The following is a 16,948-nucleotide window of genomic DNA, read 5'->3' as shown; positions in this document are numbered from 1 at the left end:
TACTTTCGGCAATAAAATGAGGCAATAGTCGTTCCTCAACTACATCAGAGCATCAGTGTAAAACGAAGGAAATCTTTCAAGACTACAAAGTATAAAAATGGTGCAATATTAGGAACCTTGAGGATGTAGATTTTTGCGGTGTTATTCACAACTTTGTTTCAGAACATTATGTCAATTCATTCATACGGATGAATATTGGCAACTCTTGTGTCTGTCGAACATGTACCAAATTAACAGTGAGTTTGTATCCAAGATTCTGAAGCACGTAAAGGAAACGTACCATATCAAACTCATCGGAAGGTGTTGGAAAATCAAACTTTCACGACGCGGTTTATCACTTTTGAGTTAGATGTATATCAACTCAGAGATCAAGTAACAGTTTTTGTACTGATATTTCCATCACCTCCAATATTGAAGAAGAAGAAGAAGAAGAGGCAAGCAACAGCGTGATCAAGAACCTGCTCTTCGTTTTATTCGACATTCAGAAATTTGCGCACCTTGAATTCGTTGCCCATGGTCAGATCTTCGATCTTCATTTTTACTGCTCTGAGACACTTGACGAAGAACATTCATCACAAAAGACCTGAGATGTTTCACAAAGACAATTTAATGTTCCATCGTGACAATTCACTCGCTTATAAACAGTTCAAGACACATATATATATATTTAAATCCACATCATGACCATTCTTTCTCAAGCGTCTATTAACCGAAATTGGCCTCTTGAGATTTCTCCCTCTTCCTGAAGAAGACGCTCAAATTGGAGGTAGACATTTTGAAAACTATAATCGCTAAACGCGAAACATGCTTACCAGTTTAAAGAGTATAAATTCTAGGGAGCTTTCAGAAATAGTAGAGTAGCTGATAGCTCTGCATTGCTGCTGCAGAAAGAAACTACTTTAAGGAAGATTCTAAGCAAGGTCAATCCAATCTTCAAAGTGGATTCTACCTCTCTTGATATAGAATTTCTACGAAGATTTTCTGTTTAAGCATAGGTTTTAATGGAAGGAAAGTACCCATAACCATGTCTTGGTAGTGTAGTGAAAAAATAAATAAATAAATAAATAAATAAATTGAAAAACTGTCTATTACGATATTATTATTTCCAGGATTCAAGCTAAGAATATTTTTTCTCTGAATAATTCGTTGTTTATACGCTTAGTTTCGTAACTTTTGTGAAGCCATCACATAAATTAGCTATTATTCACAAACTAAACAAGTGTGACACTTTAAGAAATTCGCATACTATTAGTGGTGGGTATGCACGGTTTGGCCATTCTTAGTATACTATTTTCATACTGAACTGTAAAACATTTATGTTCATTACTTGTGAATGATTTCAGGTGACCTTGAGGATGAAGATGACGTTCTGGAATGGTTGGTTGGACAGCTCGAGACAGATGAAATCGAAGATGTGTCGGATGAGATGTTGGATAAATTAATTAAGGAAGGAAAGACAATGGTAGTTCTTTTCTGTAAGTATTTTTGGATAGCAGTTGTTTAAATACAAATAATTTTCTAGAAGAAAAATTGAGCATAAACTTAGTGAAGAATTGATTTCTATTGGAAGAACTTAAATTATTATATCTGATTAAAGGATCTATCTGGTTTGCCATAAGGACCAGACTGTGTCACGTGATCAGGTCAACAGTCACGTTGCGTTGGAGATTTCAAATCCAGATGTGAGATATTTCAAGCACGTACCCTCCGCGTGGGGCGCCCTAGGTAATTCACAGAAGATGCATATTTACCTCACGTGCTATACATCGTTTTTAAGCCCTTCATCATATCTTTGCAATAAGCTTTCAATTGGTCATATCCTTATTACAGCTTTTGAGATATGTGAACAACTTCATTTTTTTTTTCATTGATTTTCCATTGACATTAATGTTAATGTTTCGTGACTTTTTGCTATGTTCCATCCATTTTAGGACAATTCCTTTTTTGAATGTAGAATCTACATAGTATCTTTTATATTTGAGCTAAATTTCAGCAATTTCCCTCTTTTGGTTTTTGAGATAAGTGGAGGAATTATTTGTTTTTCTTTCTTTTTCCATTGACATTACTGTTAATGTTTCCTACTTTCTTGACTATGTTCCATTCATTTTAGGACATTTTGCTTTCGGAATATAGAATCTACATACCTCTTCTACATTTGAGCTGAATTTCAGGCGTCTTCCCCAAAGTCTGTTCACATCATTGCATCCGGATTGGCCCTTTGTTATTGATTATTAGCTAAAACTCGTAACTATTTTAGAATTATTTATTTGTATATATATATATATATATATATATATATATATATATATATATATATATATATATATATATATATATATATAAAACAATAATACTACTTATTATATCTGATTAAAGGACCTATCCGGACCTATCAGTCTTAAATTACTTTATGAAAAATGTCTTACTTCCTGTTTGATACATGATAACTAAATATGAATCTTGTCTTCCAAAACGCTTATGTGTTCCTATGTATTTGAGATGTAGATACTCATTATCACTTCTTGTAAGCTATTCAAAAGTATTCATTATTTACTGAGATTGAACTATTAACATTTACACACATGCGGTATTTTTTTCTGTATGCTTGAGTTATTTCACGGACTATGAAACGCCTATTAGTGTTAATGAAGCAACTTCCGAATGTCTGAATAAAATGTTAGGTGACGAAATGGATCACAAGAGGTTCACAAACTAATGCGACAACAATTTCTGGCATATCCAGGGACTTATTTGAAAAGTTACATAGAATTCTGTGGCACTGTGCATAACACACAAAATTTTGAACATGAAGATAAGGTACCTCTACAGGGCTAGACCTTTAACACATCATGCCTTCAATTGTTAATATTGCATATACAGTAATATGAAAAAAACAGACAGTAGCATAGTCTAGAAGTCTTTAATAAAGACATTTTCATTCATTTAGACTTGACTTTCTGTGAACTTTTCTTGTGTGGGTTATGGGTTTCATGCACGGAGCCATAGAATTAATAGTGCAAATGTTCTACATAAATCAAAATCGCAAATAGGCGGAGTCACATGAATCTTTCCAAGTGGTAAGTTTTAAACCATTTTTAAACAATGATCAAGGCAATTCAAAGAAATCTTGATTCTATCTTACAAAGTTAAAAAAAAAAACTTCAATATGCTATTTTTTTCCTTAATAAATGGAGAAAATTGGCGGCATTCTAATCTTCAGCAATCTTTAATTATATCAAATATTTTGAACAAAGTGTCTCTCCATTATTACGAAAAGTATATTTCGTTACTAATATTCCTTACACATATGAAAAACTATTTACCGTTCATTTCAACTCTAAATAATATATTTTTTTGAAACAATATCTCACTTCATTTGAAAATTTCTGGGAAAAACGTTTTTATACGAGATTTTGCAAAGAAACAAGTACGAGTAATCCAATTTTTGACTTCTTTCGAATTAAAATTTATGGTCATCTTAAATATAATAAAAGTACTATTGTGTTATCCATGTTTTGCTTAAGATACTTTAGTATGCGCTTTAATGTTTAGTTTCACTTTATATATATCTTTCAATATTTAATTTGGATTTATATGGAACTATAATCAGTTCAGTGTGGTGTTTATTATAAATCATGAGACAGATATGAATTTATGTAGAGTTAAGTGTTTCAAAGCTTTAATATAACAACATATAAAAAAAAAGATAACAGGTACAACGTTTTCCTTTTTCTCCATATACAGATGATAACAACGATAAGAAATCTGAAAAGATTATTAATGAACTGGAAAACATTGACGATGAATGTGATCAACATGGCATTTCGTTTGTAAAGATGGACGACCTAGAAGAAGCTGCCGAATTTGGCATTGAAAAATTCCCTGCTCTGGTATTCTTTGAAAAAGCCATTCCAACCGTCTATGAAGGTAAATTTCTATCCTTAGTTTAATCTAATAATTTGTTTGAAATACTTTATCACACATTTAGGATAGACTCAATGGCTGAGCAAAGGTGGAAAAGTATAACTAGTCTGGAGAAGTGTTGGATAGTAGTAGTTACGTACTCTAAAAAAAATGGCATCTGTATTCCGTAAGTTCTAGTAGATGTAAATAATCAGTATGTTAAACATAAAAACCGTAATAAATGCAAGTTATGTCAATTTTTGAATTACAGAAGTAAAAAAGTAACAAACTAATTTAACGAAGTTAAATTGTCAACATGTTTCTTAAGTTCATTTTCATTGGAGGAAACAGAAGGTAACAAGGCAGACTAGACCACCTAGCAGTTTTAAAGTTTCGAAAAAGATGCAAACGAAAGTTTGAATAACAACTGTAATTTGTTGTAAAATCTTATCAAACTAATATTTATTGAGTAACGTTTTTATAGTTTTTTTTAAATCAATACGTTTTTGAGACGTAATGTACTAATTCTCACCTTTTTATTATTATTATTATTATTATTATTATTATTATTATTATTATTATTATTATTATTATTATTATTATTATTATTATTATTATTATTATAAAGGAGATTGTTTTGACCTCTGATCTACTGTGCGAATACTGCTAATGGATTAGATATACACAATGAGTAGAATCTTAATAACAGTTACCTGATAAAACTATGTTTCTTGGTTGAAGTGTCGTGCATAATGGCGCGTACATTAGCACTGCTCATACTTGTACGTAAGGCCACACAAACAAAGCTGCAATGCAATGTATTAGAAATTATCAAACATCAGAAGTGATGTTTTCTTCTTTTTTATGTACAGACTCCTGACTACCAATATTATGCAAGTAGTCCCTGCAAAAAATTTTTAGACATCAGAGTCATTGTCTACATGCAGACATTCTTGTGAAAGGTTTCCACTATAATGAGGAAGCTTCTGGTAAAGTTATGACATGCAGATGGCACAAGAGGAAAATATTCAACAAATCTTTGTACTTAATGCAAGGAATTTTTGGCATAAGTAGGACGTAAAGAATACTGTGAAAATTTCTTCTTCACTCCTTTTTGTCTTGCAATGAAATCCTATTACCATTATGTACTATAATAAGCACATTACGAACATACATTCTTCACTTTTGACATCGTTACAGAAACTGTATTTCTTCGTCAACGATTTCTTATTTGAAACGTAGAATAATTATCTCTTAGAGTAGATACTCTAATCGTAACGTTTTAGCAGAGAAACTCCAGGGCCATCTAGTGTTAATAATTTAGTAGATTATTATGGTCTACTTTGGCCAATTGAACATTTCGTATGTATGAACAGGAGAAAGCAGCAGAGTGAACTGTTACTGTTTTGGTTTATTACGGTCTTTAAAAAAAAAGTACATAGATTAATTTGGCAGATTAAATTACTTCTAATTGTTTCTATTTTATAAACAGAACAGGTGGTCTAATTTTCCAGATAAAAATTCACACCATTACTAGTAATTTCGTATACATAAGTCAATTTCGTAAAAATTGGTACTTGGTCTAGTTTGTCTTGCTATTATCCAATTAATCCCAATTACTATTATTATTACTATTATTATTACTATTAATTTTGTTCTTCAAAGCGTAAATATATGTGTGAAAATGTTTAATTTAAAGCTGATATATCTTTAGCTGATATAGTTAAAGATTAGATAATTATAATGATTATGTAATTGTACGATTACGTAAAACTTACGCAGAAGTCGAAATGTTTATAGCTTTAAAGTAAGTTTTTTTTTTTTTTTTTAAATATACAAGATGTGAATAACACAATATAGCACATAACTATTCTTCGTAAGTTTCGTGAACAATTGGCCTGTCTGAAACCAATGTGAACTAACTATATTTTTCGTTTTATGAGAAATTAACCTTTATGTAAACAGCGGCAACTTGACACCAACTACTGCCATTGGGAAATGGCCTTCACGCAACTATTGCATCTGTTTCTTTATTTAGTTCATTATACCATAAGATTTGGTGTGGAATATGTGTAACTCAAATGATTTCATGCTTAAACTTAGAAGTTGACAAAAATATAATTAATTTACTCTGGGTTTAGACAGCTCAAATAAAAATAGTATAATTGAATGTAATTATTTGTATTTGTTTTACTGAAAATTGCAAAGAAAATGTTAAATATCCACAGTTATGTCCTTTAGGCTAAAGGAGATAGGTTGCTAAAGAAAGCAAATTATCGTAAAATTAATTTTGTTGTGCTCTCTCACCGGAAGATGAACCCGGGACGCGTGCACCAAACGCACACACGTTAGCACTAGAAAAGAATTAAGAGTATATTTATTTTATTATTTTACGTGGATATGAATTAATTAGTCATGGACAAAAGAAGTAAGTCTACTTTGGATCTTTTCTCAATGATTGTGATTAGTTGAGCTGTCTGAAACTAGAGTGAACTGACTATATTTTCGTAGTCGTTCAATTGTGAAGTGAGAATTAAAACCGTTCTAAGTAAATTATCTAGTTCGAAATAACACAAAGACAATAGACATATCCTAGGACAGAGGAATAGCATAATGTGCTTGTACCTGTATTGTTGTAAACAAAAACATATTGATGAAATATATATCTAAGAGTAAATATTTTGCAAGTAAGGCAAAATTTTGCTAGTCAAAATTTTATAAATTTGTTCATAACGACGGATTATATCATTACGATATTATCTCTCAAGCGTATTATATTATGCATGAAAATGATCGTTTCGGAAATAAACAGTGTAACTTGTTGTAACTTCTTCAACCACTGAGTACTCAGTCGTCTGTTCTGTAGAATTATGTTTCTGTAACCTTGCCTCATTAGCTTTGTGCTTGTTCTCTCTTCTTCTGCAGAAATATGGTCCTTGAGTCTTATGGAATATTGATAATGGTTATGCTTAAAAAAGAAGTTTTGGAACTTGGAAAACAATATATCTATTTTTAATTTAACATGAAACAACTCTTACGTAATGTAAAAATGCCACTTTTGGTAGAATTTCTTCCACAATTACTTATAACTTCTACTTTGCCCTAAGTTCGTTATATTATAATTTCTGGAACTAATTAAAACGTAGTTTACTCACTAGATTTTTTTTGTGATAACACACAAAATAGAATATATTTAAACTTGTGTATTTCCTGAAGATTTTCTGCGTTTACCTTTCTATTTTTACAAAATTCCTTCTTTATAATTGAGAATATATCCACTATTAATGACTTTTGTGTGTATTATATTTGAACTGTCTAATAAAACATGTTTATACATGTTTGGCCACAAAACTTGATAAGTTAAATGTTCAGGTTTGGCCATAAAAGAAAATGATATCATACGTTACGAACTGTTGTCCATATCAAGATAAATATTTATAAATGTTTTTGTTATATATTCCAAAAATGTGCAATATTACACTGAAAAGACATTGTTTCTTAAGATTTCTATTTTATTTATAGGAAAACTGGAAGATGAAGACAAAGTTTTGAAGTGGCTGCTAGAGCAATTGGAAAGCGATGAGATTGAAGATGTCACAGAAGAAATGTTGGATATGCTGATTGAGAAAACCAGTAGTCTTGCAGTGCTGTTTTGTAAGTTTCTTTTTTGTTTATTTACTTCTTGCTTTACAAATATTAAAACTTGAAAAACAAAGACCAGTAATATATATAATAGGATTGTTCTTTTTTCGACTTTTGAAGTTTTTTCTTCTTTCTCTCACCCCCTTAAATGGTTCCATATTAGACCAAAGTAGCCCATGAGTAAAATTAGCACAATTAAATTATTTTAAATGATGCCTCAAGCAATCTCAAGGTTTGAGTGCTTTTACAGCATACAATATAAGGTAGCTTGTAAGTTGGGAATAGCTAGAGGGAGTGATACCATATCTTGGATAGGGGTATAATGGAGAAAAAACTGCATTTACTGGTGTATACTGCTATCATGGCAGTCATCTTGATACTTCTATTCAGGGTGGCATGAAGTCTGCCACCCTGGATAGAGTTCCAAAATTTTTAATATGAAAGGATAATGTGACATATGGTTTTACGATAAGAGTGGTGATAAGTTGTTTTTTGGAATCGATTCAAAATTTTAAGAAAATATACCATCTTCACCCTTAACACTCTGCTGAAATCGGAAGTGGTAGAAATGTACTAGTATTTCCGGTTTTATATATTGATCTTCATGAAGCAAAAACGATAAAAGATATCGAAAAGTGGTTTTCTGAAAGCGATTCAGCAATCAAAGAATAGGTTCCATCTACTCCAATAACCCTCTGTTAAAACTAGAAATGATAGAAACCAACTGCTTCCGGTTTCAACGTTGATAGCTACAGAAAAAAGCGATAACATGTAAGGACAATGGATTTTTTGAAATCGATTCAGCGTTTTAAGAAAAGATTCAGTATTCTGTTGTATCTCTCTACTGAGTAAGGAAGCGGTAGAAATTTACTACTTAACAAGTTTCATCTCACACTATCCCTCTATTGCAGTACGGTAGTAGAGAGATAATCCTCATTGCCTTTCATCGGCCACATCTCTGGCAAACTCAGTAGAATTTTGCCAGACATTGTACAAAAATTATTCACAAAACCTCCAGCAAACACCAGATCATTACTCAAACCAGTGAAAGACGACCTTCACCTGCGCACTCCTGGTGTATACAGGTTATACTATGTGCATGTGGTAGATCATACATAGGACACATTGGACGTATAATAAAACAACAATGTAAAGAACACAACAGCTACATAAGACTTCAGTAGCCTAAAAAGTCATGACTAGCAGAGTATAGCCTAGAGCTTGAACACAGAATTGATTTTACAAATACCACCATAGTAGCCAAGTGCAGCAATTTTTGAGACAGAATAACAAAGGAAGCCATAGCTATCTCATGGGAAAGGAACAGTCTCAATAGAGAAAATGGGTTTCAACCCAGCTATCTAGTCGGCCCTTTTCAGGAACTAAAACAGACATTCAACAAAGCCATTTTTCGTAGGCACAACAACAACCAATCAGAAGCCAACACCTCTCAGTCAATCAGAAGATAACATTTCTCTCAATCACAAACCATCATTCCTAGTTCTGCCCCTGAATAGTCACCATATATACCTGCCCACATCTCCGGTCTCCTCATTAAAATCCCTGAAGATGAATGCAATGTCTACATTCGAAACGTCGGATGTCAATACCTTTACCTGGCTGATAGCCCAGAAAAACTTACTAAAACCAAGCATAAAAGTTAAGGAAAGCCAGTTTATAGGACCAAATTTGCATTTGTAGCTGAGTGTATTTGGATACATTAACTCACATCAAAGATTAGGATAGTAAGTAACTTGATTGTATAATCACTGATATAACCTACTACATTTTTTCCCTTGTTTTGTTTTAATCGTCAGTTGAGACTTTACAAATTTTACACTAACTTAAAATTCTAATATATTGTTAAACATGGAACTGTCTCACATGTGTATATCATCACTGGTAAATTAATTTCAGATTATTATTATAATTCTAGATGACAAAGATCAGAAGAAGAGCCAAAAAGTTGTGAGTGAGTTGGAGAATATCGATGATGAATGTGACCAAAATGGTATTGTATTTGTGAAGATTGATGACGACGATGAAGCAGAGGAATACGGCGTGGAAGACCAATTGCCAGTGCTTGTTTACTTTGAAAAAGGAATTCCTCATTTGTATGATGGTAAGATAAATGGCATTTCTGTTAAATTGTATTAAAAAGTTCTATTATATTATGGTTAACCAATATCAAGTATAGAAATCCATTGCACTGACAACTCATTTTTCTTTCGTAGAGTAGAAACAACTTCGTTCAAACCTATACGGATTTCATCTTTAATTATTTAAAGGTAAAAGTAAGCGGGAAAGGAAATAAAATTAAAATTAAAAAGATAACTTCCACGCATTTATCCATTATGTAGGTTCTTGTTCTTGTTCTAGAACCACATTTGTGGTTTTATATATATTAAATGCCGCAGCCATTAGCCATGTCGACAATTACACTATAAATTGTTAAAAAAAAAAGTATAAAACTTTATTAAACAAAATTAATATGCGCTATAATTGTCATGGTCACAACCGAAGTTGCAAATCAAAATAGTACAGGCATATTGCCCGAAACGCCCGTGTTAAACTATTTGTTATAGAGCTAAATTATTGTAAAAATGAATATTATTAACATCAGAATTGTCCACACTTATTTAAATATGTGTTACACATAAAATAAACTACAAAGCAACTCTTGAATGGAAATAGAAATTATATTATACTGGAATTCGAGACAAGTTCTTCCTATCCCGACGCCATTTTGCCTCACAAAGGTGCCGTGTTCTTTCTTTTTTTTTTAAAAAAAAAAAAAAACTTTGCATTGGGTTATAACATAAAATGAGGCAGCAACTAGCCAGATCCTCTACTACATAGATGACGTCACAAGGTAGAGTTACATTGTATTTAATTATCTATATACTAATCCAGTCCTTTCCCGGAAAGAAAAAGCTTTTATTCTAGCACAGACCTCAATCTGTAACATCATTTGCACTAAATTTTTGTTTCTTCTCTTTTGTCTTCTTTAAATTATTTTTCTATTCTCCGGTAAGCTATTGCATTTTTTTTATTATTTGTATTGCCCTTTTTTGCTTGTAAAATTTTATGTTAGTTTTGTTTTCTTTCTTTAGTTTTTATCTTTTCTTTTTCACCGGAGACTTTTTTATATAAATGTATTTTATTTTGTTTATTTTATGTTACTTTAGTGTCTCTTGATTTCAGAATTCCCTTCGATCCGAAGTACTTTCGTAGAAGTTGTTCATATTGCTGATCTCTCTTGTAGTAGAAATTATGTTGTCATAGTATTATGTTATTTGCATTCCGTTTATATTAACACTGATTTTAAAAAGTTGGGATAATAAACATTTCAGTTCATAGAACAGTTTATACACTATGATATTAATACTTATACTCATTGATTAGTAGTAGTAGTAGTGTTACTATTTAGCTTCACAGATTATTCATTGTGTATGTTGATCCTTTGTACCGTATTAATATCTTTTAGGCTATTGTGTTTCAGAAAAGATCTAGCTGTATACAATGTAAAACTTTCAATTTTTACCAACGAATTAAAATCTAGTAGATGCGTGTTAAGCTAGAATAGGTTAGATTAGGTTAGTTTAGGTTCTTTTCTTTCTGGATTTCTTCTGTAATACTTATTCCTACCTTCATATATGTATCTATATAATTGTATACAATTCATATGAATAAATTCTATTACATAAAATATTTTATTCCAATTTTGTTGTTGTCAGAATGTGTTTAATTGTGTATGGACCATTTCGCATTGCTGGTTCTTGTTTGATGTTGTTCTTCTTCAAACTTTTTGAGTTATAAATGTTTAGAGCTGCAGCATTACAGCCTGATTGACTTTGTCACTGAGATTCTTATAATGTCAGAATTTATTTGAAATATAAAATAATTTCAATAGTTGCATCAAATACTGTAACCAAAATGGTACGGATATGAACTCAAATTTTGTTTTAATTTAAAATGTTTAAACTAAGAATTGCCAAAATTTTCCGGAGTCCAGGTTCCGGAAAACTTATTTTCCGGAATCGGAATTTTTCCGAAATCCGGAATTTTCCGAATTCCGTAATTTTTCCGAAATCAGAATTTACTTGAAGTTCGGATTTTTTCCGATTTTACTTTCCGGACTCCGGGAAGTAAAAATTCCGGAATTGGCCATTCTTAGTTTAAACTGTTGGATTGCTATAAATAAGTATTTTCTAAAGTAAAAATTGTTTTAAAGTGAATTTAATGCTAGTTTAGACTTTAGTACCTGTCCGGCAGCCATCTTGTGAAAATTCTCCCTATAATGCTGATAGACCATGCTTCCTGCCTTCAGAGTTACCAGATTCGAAATTCGTAGTACAGGTCGTGCATTCAGCAAACATCTCTACAATTGGTTCAGTACTGTTCCTCTTGATCTTTATTCAAATTTAATCTAAGACTATTAAACTTTTGTTCGGCTTTTATATCTCTTATGTTAAATTTTAGGTTATGTGTTTCTTTTTATGGTCTCTATATATGTTTCCTTACAGGTAGAAGAAACTTCGCCAACACTAATCGCCCCGTATCATTTTTTAAAGTAATTTACTAGTAACTGTACTTTTTCTCATTATTATTTGATTAAGCATATACGCCAAATGAGGTATTTAACAAATTATTACTTGTAATGCATGTTTATAGAAAATATTTTTTCTTAAATAAACTTTGCTTTTAATTAAAATGTGAACGTAAAATGGAAGCAAGGATAGGAATGGCGAAAGAAGCCTTTAGGAGGAAGAAAACGCTATTTTGTGGGATTTTGAATAAAGTTGAGAAAAATATTCATAAAATGCTTCGTGTGGAGCATTGTACTGTATGGGTCAGAAATATAGACATTACACAAAAATGATGAGAAACGACTGAAAGCGTTCTGGGTGGGTGGGTGTGGAGAAGAATGGAGAGAATTATCTGAGTCGAGAGGGAAACGAATGAGAAGATGTTAGAAATGGTAAGGAGGAAAAGAACAATTTTAGATATTATTAAGAAGAGAAAGAGAAACGGATTGAGACATTGGATAAGAAGGAACTCTATCATGAAGGACGTGCTAGAGGGTATGGTGGCAGGAAAGAGAGGGAGGGGTGAAGTAAACTACAATTAATAAACGATATCAAAACAAAAAAAAATAGTACGTGAAGATGAAGAGGTTAGCGGAAGACCGTGGAGCATGGAAACTTCTCAGTTGCAGCAAGTAACCTGCCAGTAATGACAGAATACCTATGATGATGATGATGATGAATTAGTCATTAAGTCTCAAACAAATAATGTACGAATATGAAATATACAAATTTCTGTAGGACTTAAAAGTTTACAGAAATACCAGAAAACGTACTTACACTGAATTATTAATGGAAGAAGAGTTCAAAAGATATTGTCTAAGTAAGCGCATTAAGCAATTACTAAATTGAAGATTCTACAAACGATTTGTTCAGATTTTGCCACTTTCAGTACCTTTTTCCTGCAGCCGATTCATAATGTCTTTAATAAAAAAATTAATAGTACTAATTTTAATTAAGATCTAATTTTTTGTCATATTACAATCAAATTATTAGCTATTTTAATTTGTTCTAAGAAAACGAATACATTTATTGATCAAGTGCCTTAAAGATGTTTGGAGTAAAATACTCATATCGACCAAGTATAGTTTTTCTGCAACTGGTTCTTACTGTTTTTAATTAAAGAAATATTTCAGTACTATTTCTAATTAAATCCTAATTTTGTCCTATTACAATGAAATTGCTAGCTAGTATAATTTGTTCTTTAAAAAATAAATACATTAATTGACAAGATGCCTTAGAGATGTTTCGAGTATAAAATTCTCATACTGATGAAAGATAGTTTACCTATTACACAGTGCAACTTATCAGGAGTAATCAAGGAAAAAGGATTATGATAAACATTTAACATCTGATTTCAAATATTTTAAAAGAAACTGCACGCTGCTACTGAGTTATATATATATACTTAGATTTAATAGTAGAACGAAGAAAAGATTATGACACGAAAGAAAAGAGACAAACACTACGATGATCAAAATATTGGAGAAGATTATATGAATTGAACCCTATTAATTTGCTGCTACAGAGCTTGAGAACTACAGGGTGATCCAAAAGTAGGTATACACTACCGTACTGCATTTTATATCATTTCTTATTGTTATCCATCAGGTACACTTATTTTCTTTATTATTTGTTCTTAATGTTTTTTATACTAATACCTTAAGCTTGGAACAGCCAAAATCAAATAAACCCATAAACTAGAATGTTATACTTGATCAATGCAGAGGTGTATACCTACTTTTGGGCCACTTGGATCACCATCAGTATAGGCCAGAATATAAAGAATCAAAAGTTAAGCATCAAGTTCGCTGATAGAGGTGATCCATCTACCGGAAGTGGTAGAAATAAGTCATTCCTGGTTTTAATTTGATCACTGTAGACCAAAAATGATAAGATAGTAAGAAGTAGTTGCTAGAGCCAGAAAGTAAAGCAATCCATTACAATTTCCGGTTTCAATGTTGATCTACATATAGTGTAAAAACGATAAAACATAGTGAGAAGTGTTCTTTTAAAAATTGATTTAGAGTTCTAATAATAGGTACCATATTCTCTCCTAACCCTCTATTCAAACCGGAAGTGACAAAAATCAATCATTGATTCTATATTTGATCACTATAGATTAAAAACAGTAATAAATGGCTGCAACCAATTAAATATCCCAAGAATATATTCCACCTGCACTATAATCACTCCCTACCGGTTTTGAATGTTAATTGAGAAAATATCACACCATACAAACAAAAAATTTTCATGTACTGTACACGTGACACTCCTCTTTTTTTATTTATTTATTTATTTATAAAAGATAATTTACTTTTCTAATTTCAAATTTTATTTTTGGTTTAAAATTTGGAAATTAATCATATTATTCTCATTACTAGGTGATTTGACCAAAGAGGAAGAGTTGTTAGATTGGTTAATCCATCAGAAGAAACACAGTGAAATCCCAGATATTACAGATAAAATGTTGGAGAAATTGATAGAAGATGTCGATTACTTGGCAGTGCTTTTCTGTAAGAAATGATGTTCCTAAAGTATATTAATCTTTTATTTTTTTTAAATACATAGTTACGAAAATCTTGTGCAAGACAAGTTTAAGGATATCATAATTTGGAAATTTTTACCAATAAAATTAAGTACTTGTCAACGTAAGATATATCTATAAGAAATATATTCCTGATGGAGGTGATAGAAGTGAACATTAAATAATAAATGAGAACATGTATTCCCCTCAACAATAGGCAAAATTCAACAGAGGGGGATATTCATAAAAAAAAAAAAAAAAAATTCACGCGATCTATCTCTTGTACCATTTTATAAAATATTTGCACTAAGTAACTCTACATTATACTCATTTTGTGCGGGTATATTTGAGAGGAGTCGCTAAGACAAGACTCCATATACATGGTTTTATATCATATCTTAGAAGTCACATTTTATTAGTAATCTTCCATGTTTAACAGGAGCCAGAACAAACATGACTATAAATAATTTTAATTTTTAACATTGTAAGAGTGGATTTGTGATAATTCATAATGAAGGAAAGAAGAGCAAAAAAGGTGGTAAGAATCAAGTGTAAGATAAGCTCAAATTTTGATGAAACTTATAGCTTCAACCTCCGTATTTCCAAGTTAGTTATGAAACAAATGTCTTCATGCAAGCATACCTAGTAAAAATGAAAAAGATTCTCATAGAATACAAATTTTAAGCATTTGATGTTTTTTTAAGAAAAAAAAAAGAAAACTACAGTCATGTTTTGTGAGCTCCATTAAAACATTAGAATTCAATTTTATTTAGTAAACATGGAAGATAGCTATCAGAATAGGAGTTTGCAAGCCATTAATTAACGATTTAAAATCCATACCTCTATATATTTATAGCCACGTTTATATACCTTGAGCTGTTCCTGTATCAAATATTATGATGTTATGTCGCCCAGCAAAAAATCTTTTGAGAAAATATATATTTATTGGAAAAATTTTAATTTTTGAACAATTACTACTATTGGTACCCTTAAACTTAACTTGCCTGAAATATATCAATAGATTTAAGTGAGGAAGTGTGTGTTTTGGTAATAGATAATTTCGTTTGTTTCAATTAGTAATCACGAGCATAGAACACATTTTATACTTTAATGATAGTAAACTAGCCTCTGTCTGAAGTTAAAAATACTGCTGATATTGTTCTAACTTTACACCTATACAAGTACCACGAGTGCCTAAAACTCCTGAATCTGTCCTTATTCTATAATCCATTGAATATAGTAAGTACTAGAAATCATTAGACATCATAAGTAGTAGAAATTATCAACAGACAAATTATTTAAAAGCAAAACACATGAAGATTAATTTAGTTTAGAACCTGTTCAAATAGGGTCGAACGTAATTTTTATTAGTTGGTAAATAATTTAAATCTTAACAAAGTAAAATATATATTATTAATTAATTTTTCTAGTAAAAAATATTATTTGTACACTAGCATAAGGATTATAAGCATTTGCACTGTCTCCTCCCACAATATTTCTTGATTATTTTAACAGGCCTTGTTTTATTAACATTTTTTGTTGTATTGTACTATCTGCATATTATATGACAGAGTTCAAGACTTCATCCAGAAAAAATGTCTAGATGAAGTCTTATACTTATTAGAATGACTCGAAATAATATGTATTACAAATAAATTTAATTGAAAATTTGTATTGCTAATACCATAAGTAATTCGATTATTAATATAATAAATTACAATTTGTATATGCTCATGAAGCTTTAATCAATACAACAGTCGTTTACACTGAATTAGTGTGCTACTTTTTTAAAAAGTCATAAATTCGATATATATATATATATATATATATATATATATATATATATATATATATATATATATAAAGAATTCATGATCTCTATTAAATCGAAGCTCTAAATCCATACTAACTTTATCCATTTCTACTTTCTCTTAAGAGTATGTATAATCGTTAAATTCAACTTATGCAAAATACATGTTAAGTTCATTTGAATTTGGGTGGAAATCTCTTCGATCTTGAGTTGGCTAATATAGATAACAAAAATACAAACCTTCTGGATCAGAGTCAAATGACTCCATTTGAGCCCTTCCTATGGACACTCATGGTAATTGGTATAAAGCTAAGATTACATCTGTAACTCGTATGGAGATTTATTCTTTATGTAAATCAAGGAAATACATGTTATCCTCCAGAAATTATAAGTTCTTAAATCTGTAGTATATTACAATGCTTTATACCTATATGATCAAAATTGAATTGTCTAGCAAATTCCCAAAAAGATTCGTAGATT

The 16,948-nt window shown here is 30.8% G+C and overlaps 1 protein-coding gene across 4 annotated transcripts in view; it reads left to right on the top strand.

Moving 5' to 3' along the window:
* The window catches only part of hlk (hulk), a 266,967-nt gene that overhangs the window by 131,780 nt on the left and 118,239 nt on the right, over nt 1–16,948 (top strand). For all 4 annotated transcript variants that reach the window (XM_081729126.1, XM_081729125.1, XM_081729128.1 and 1 more), the window contains 5 exons: nt 1,344–1,475; nt 3,745–3,927; nt 7,426–7,557; nt 9,482–9,667; nt 14,516–14,647. In XM_081729126.1, coding sequence (XP_081585252.1) covers nt 1,344–1,475; nt 3,745–3,927; nt 7,426–7,557; nt 9,482–9,667; nt 14,516–14,647 — 765 coding nt within the window. The remainder of the gene's footprint in view (nt 1–1,343; nt 1,476–3,744; nt 3,928–7,425; nt 7,558–9,481; nt 9,668–14,515; nt 14,648–16,948) is intronic.

The sequence above is a fragment of the Thermobia domestica genome, chromosome 10 (assembly GCF_964235325.1).
Source record: "Thermobia domestica chromosome 10, izTheDome1.hap1.1, whole genome shotgun sequence".
Classification (NCBI taxonomy): Eukaryota; Metazoa; Arthropoda; class Insecta; order Zygentoma; family Lepismatidae; genus Thermobia; species Thermobia domestica.
This window is presented reverse-complemented; position numbering and strand designations above follow the sequence as displayed.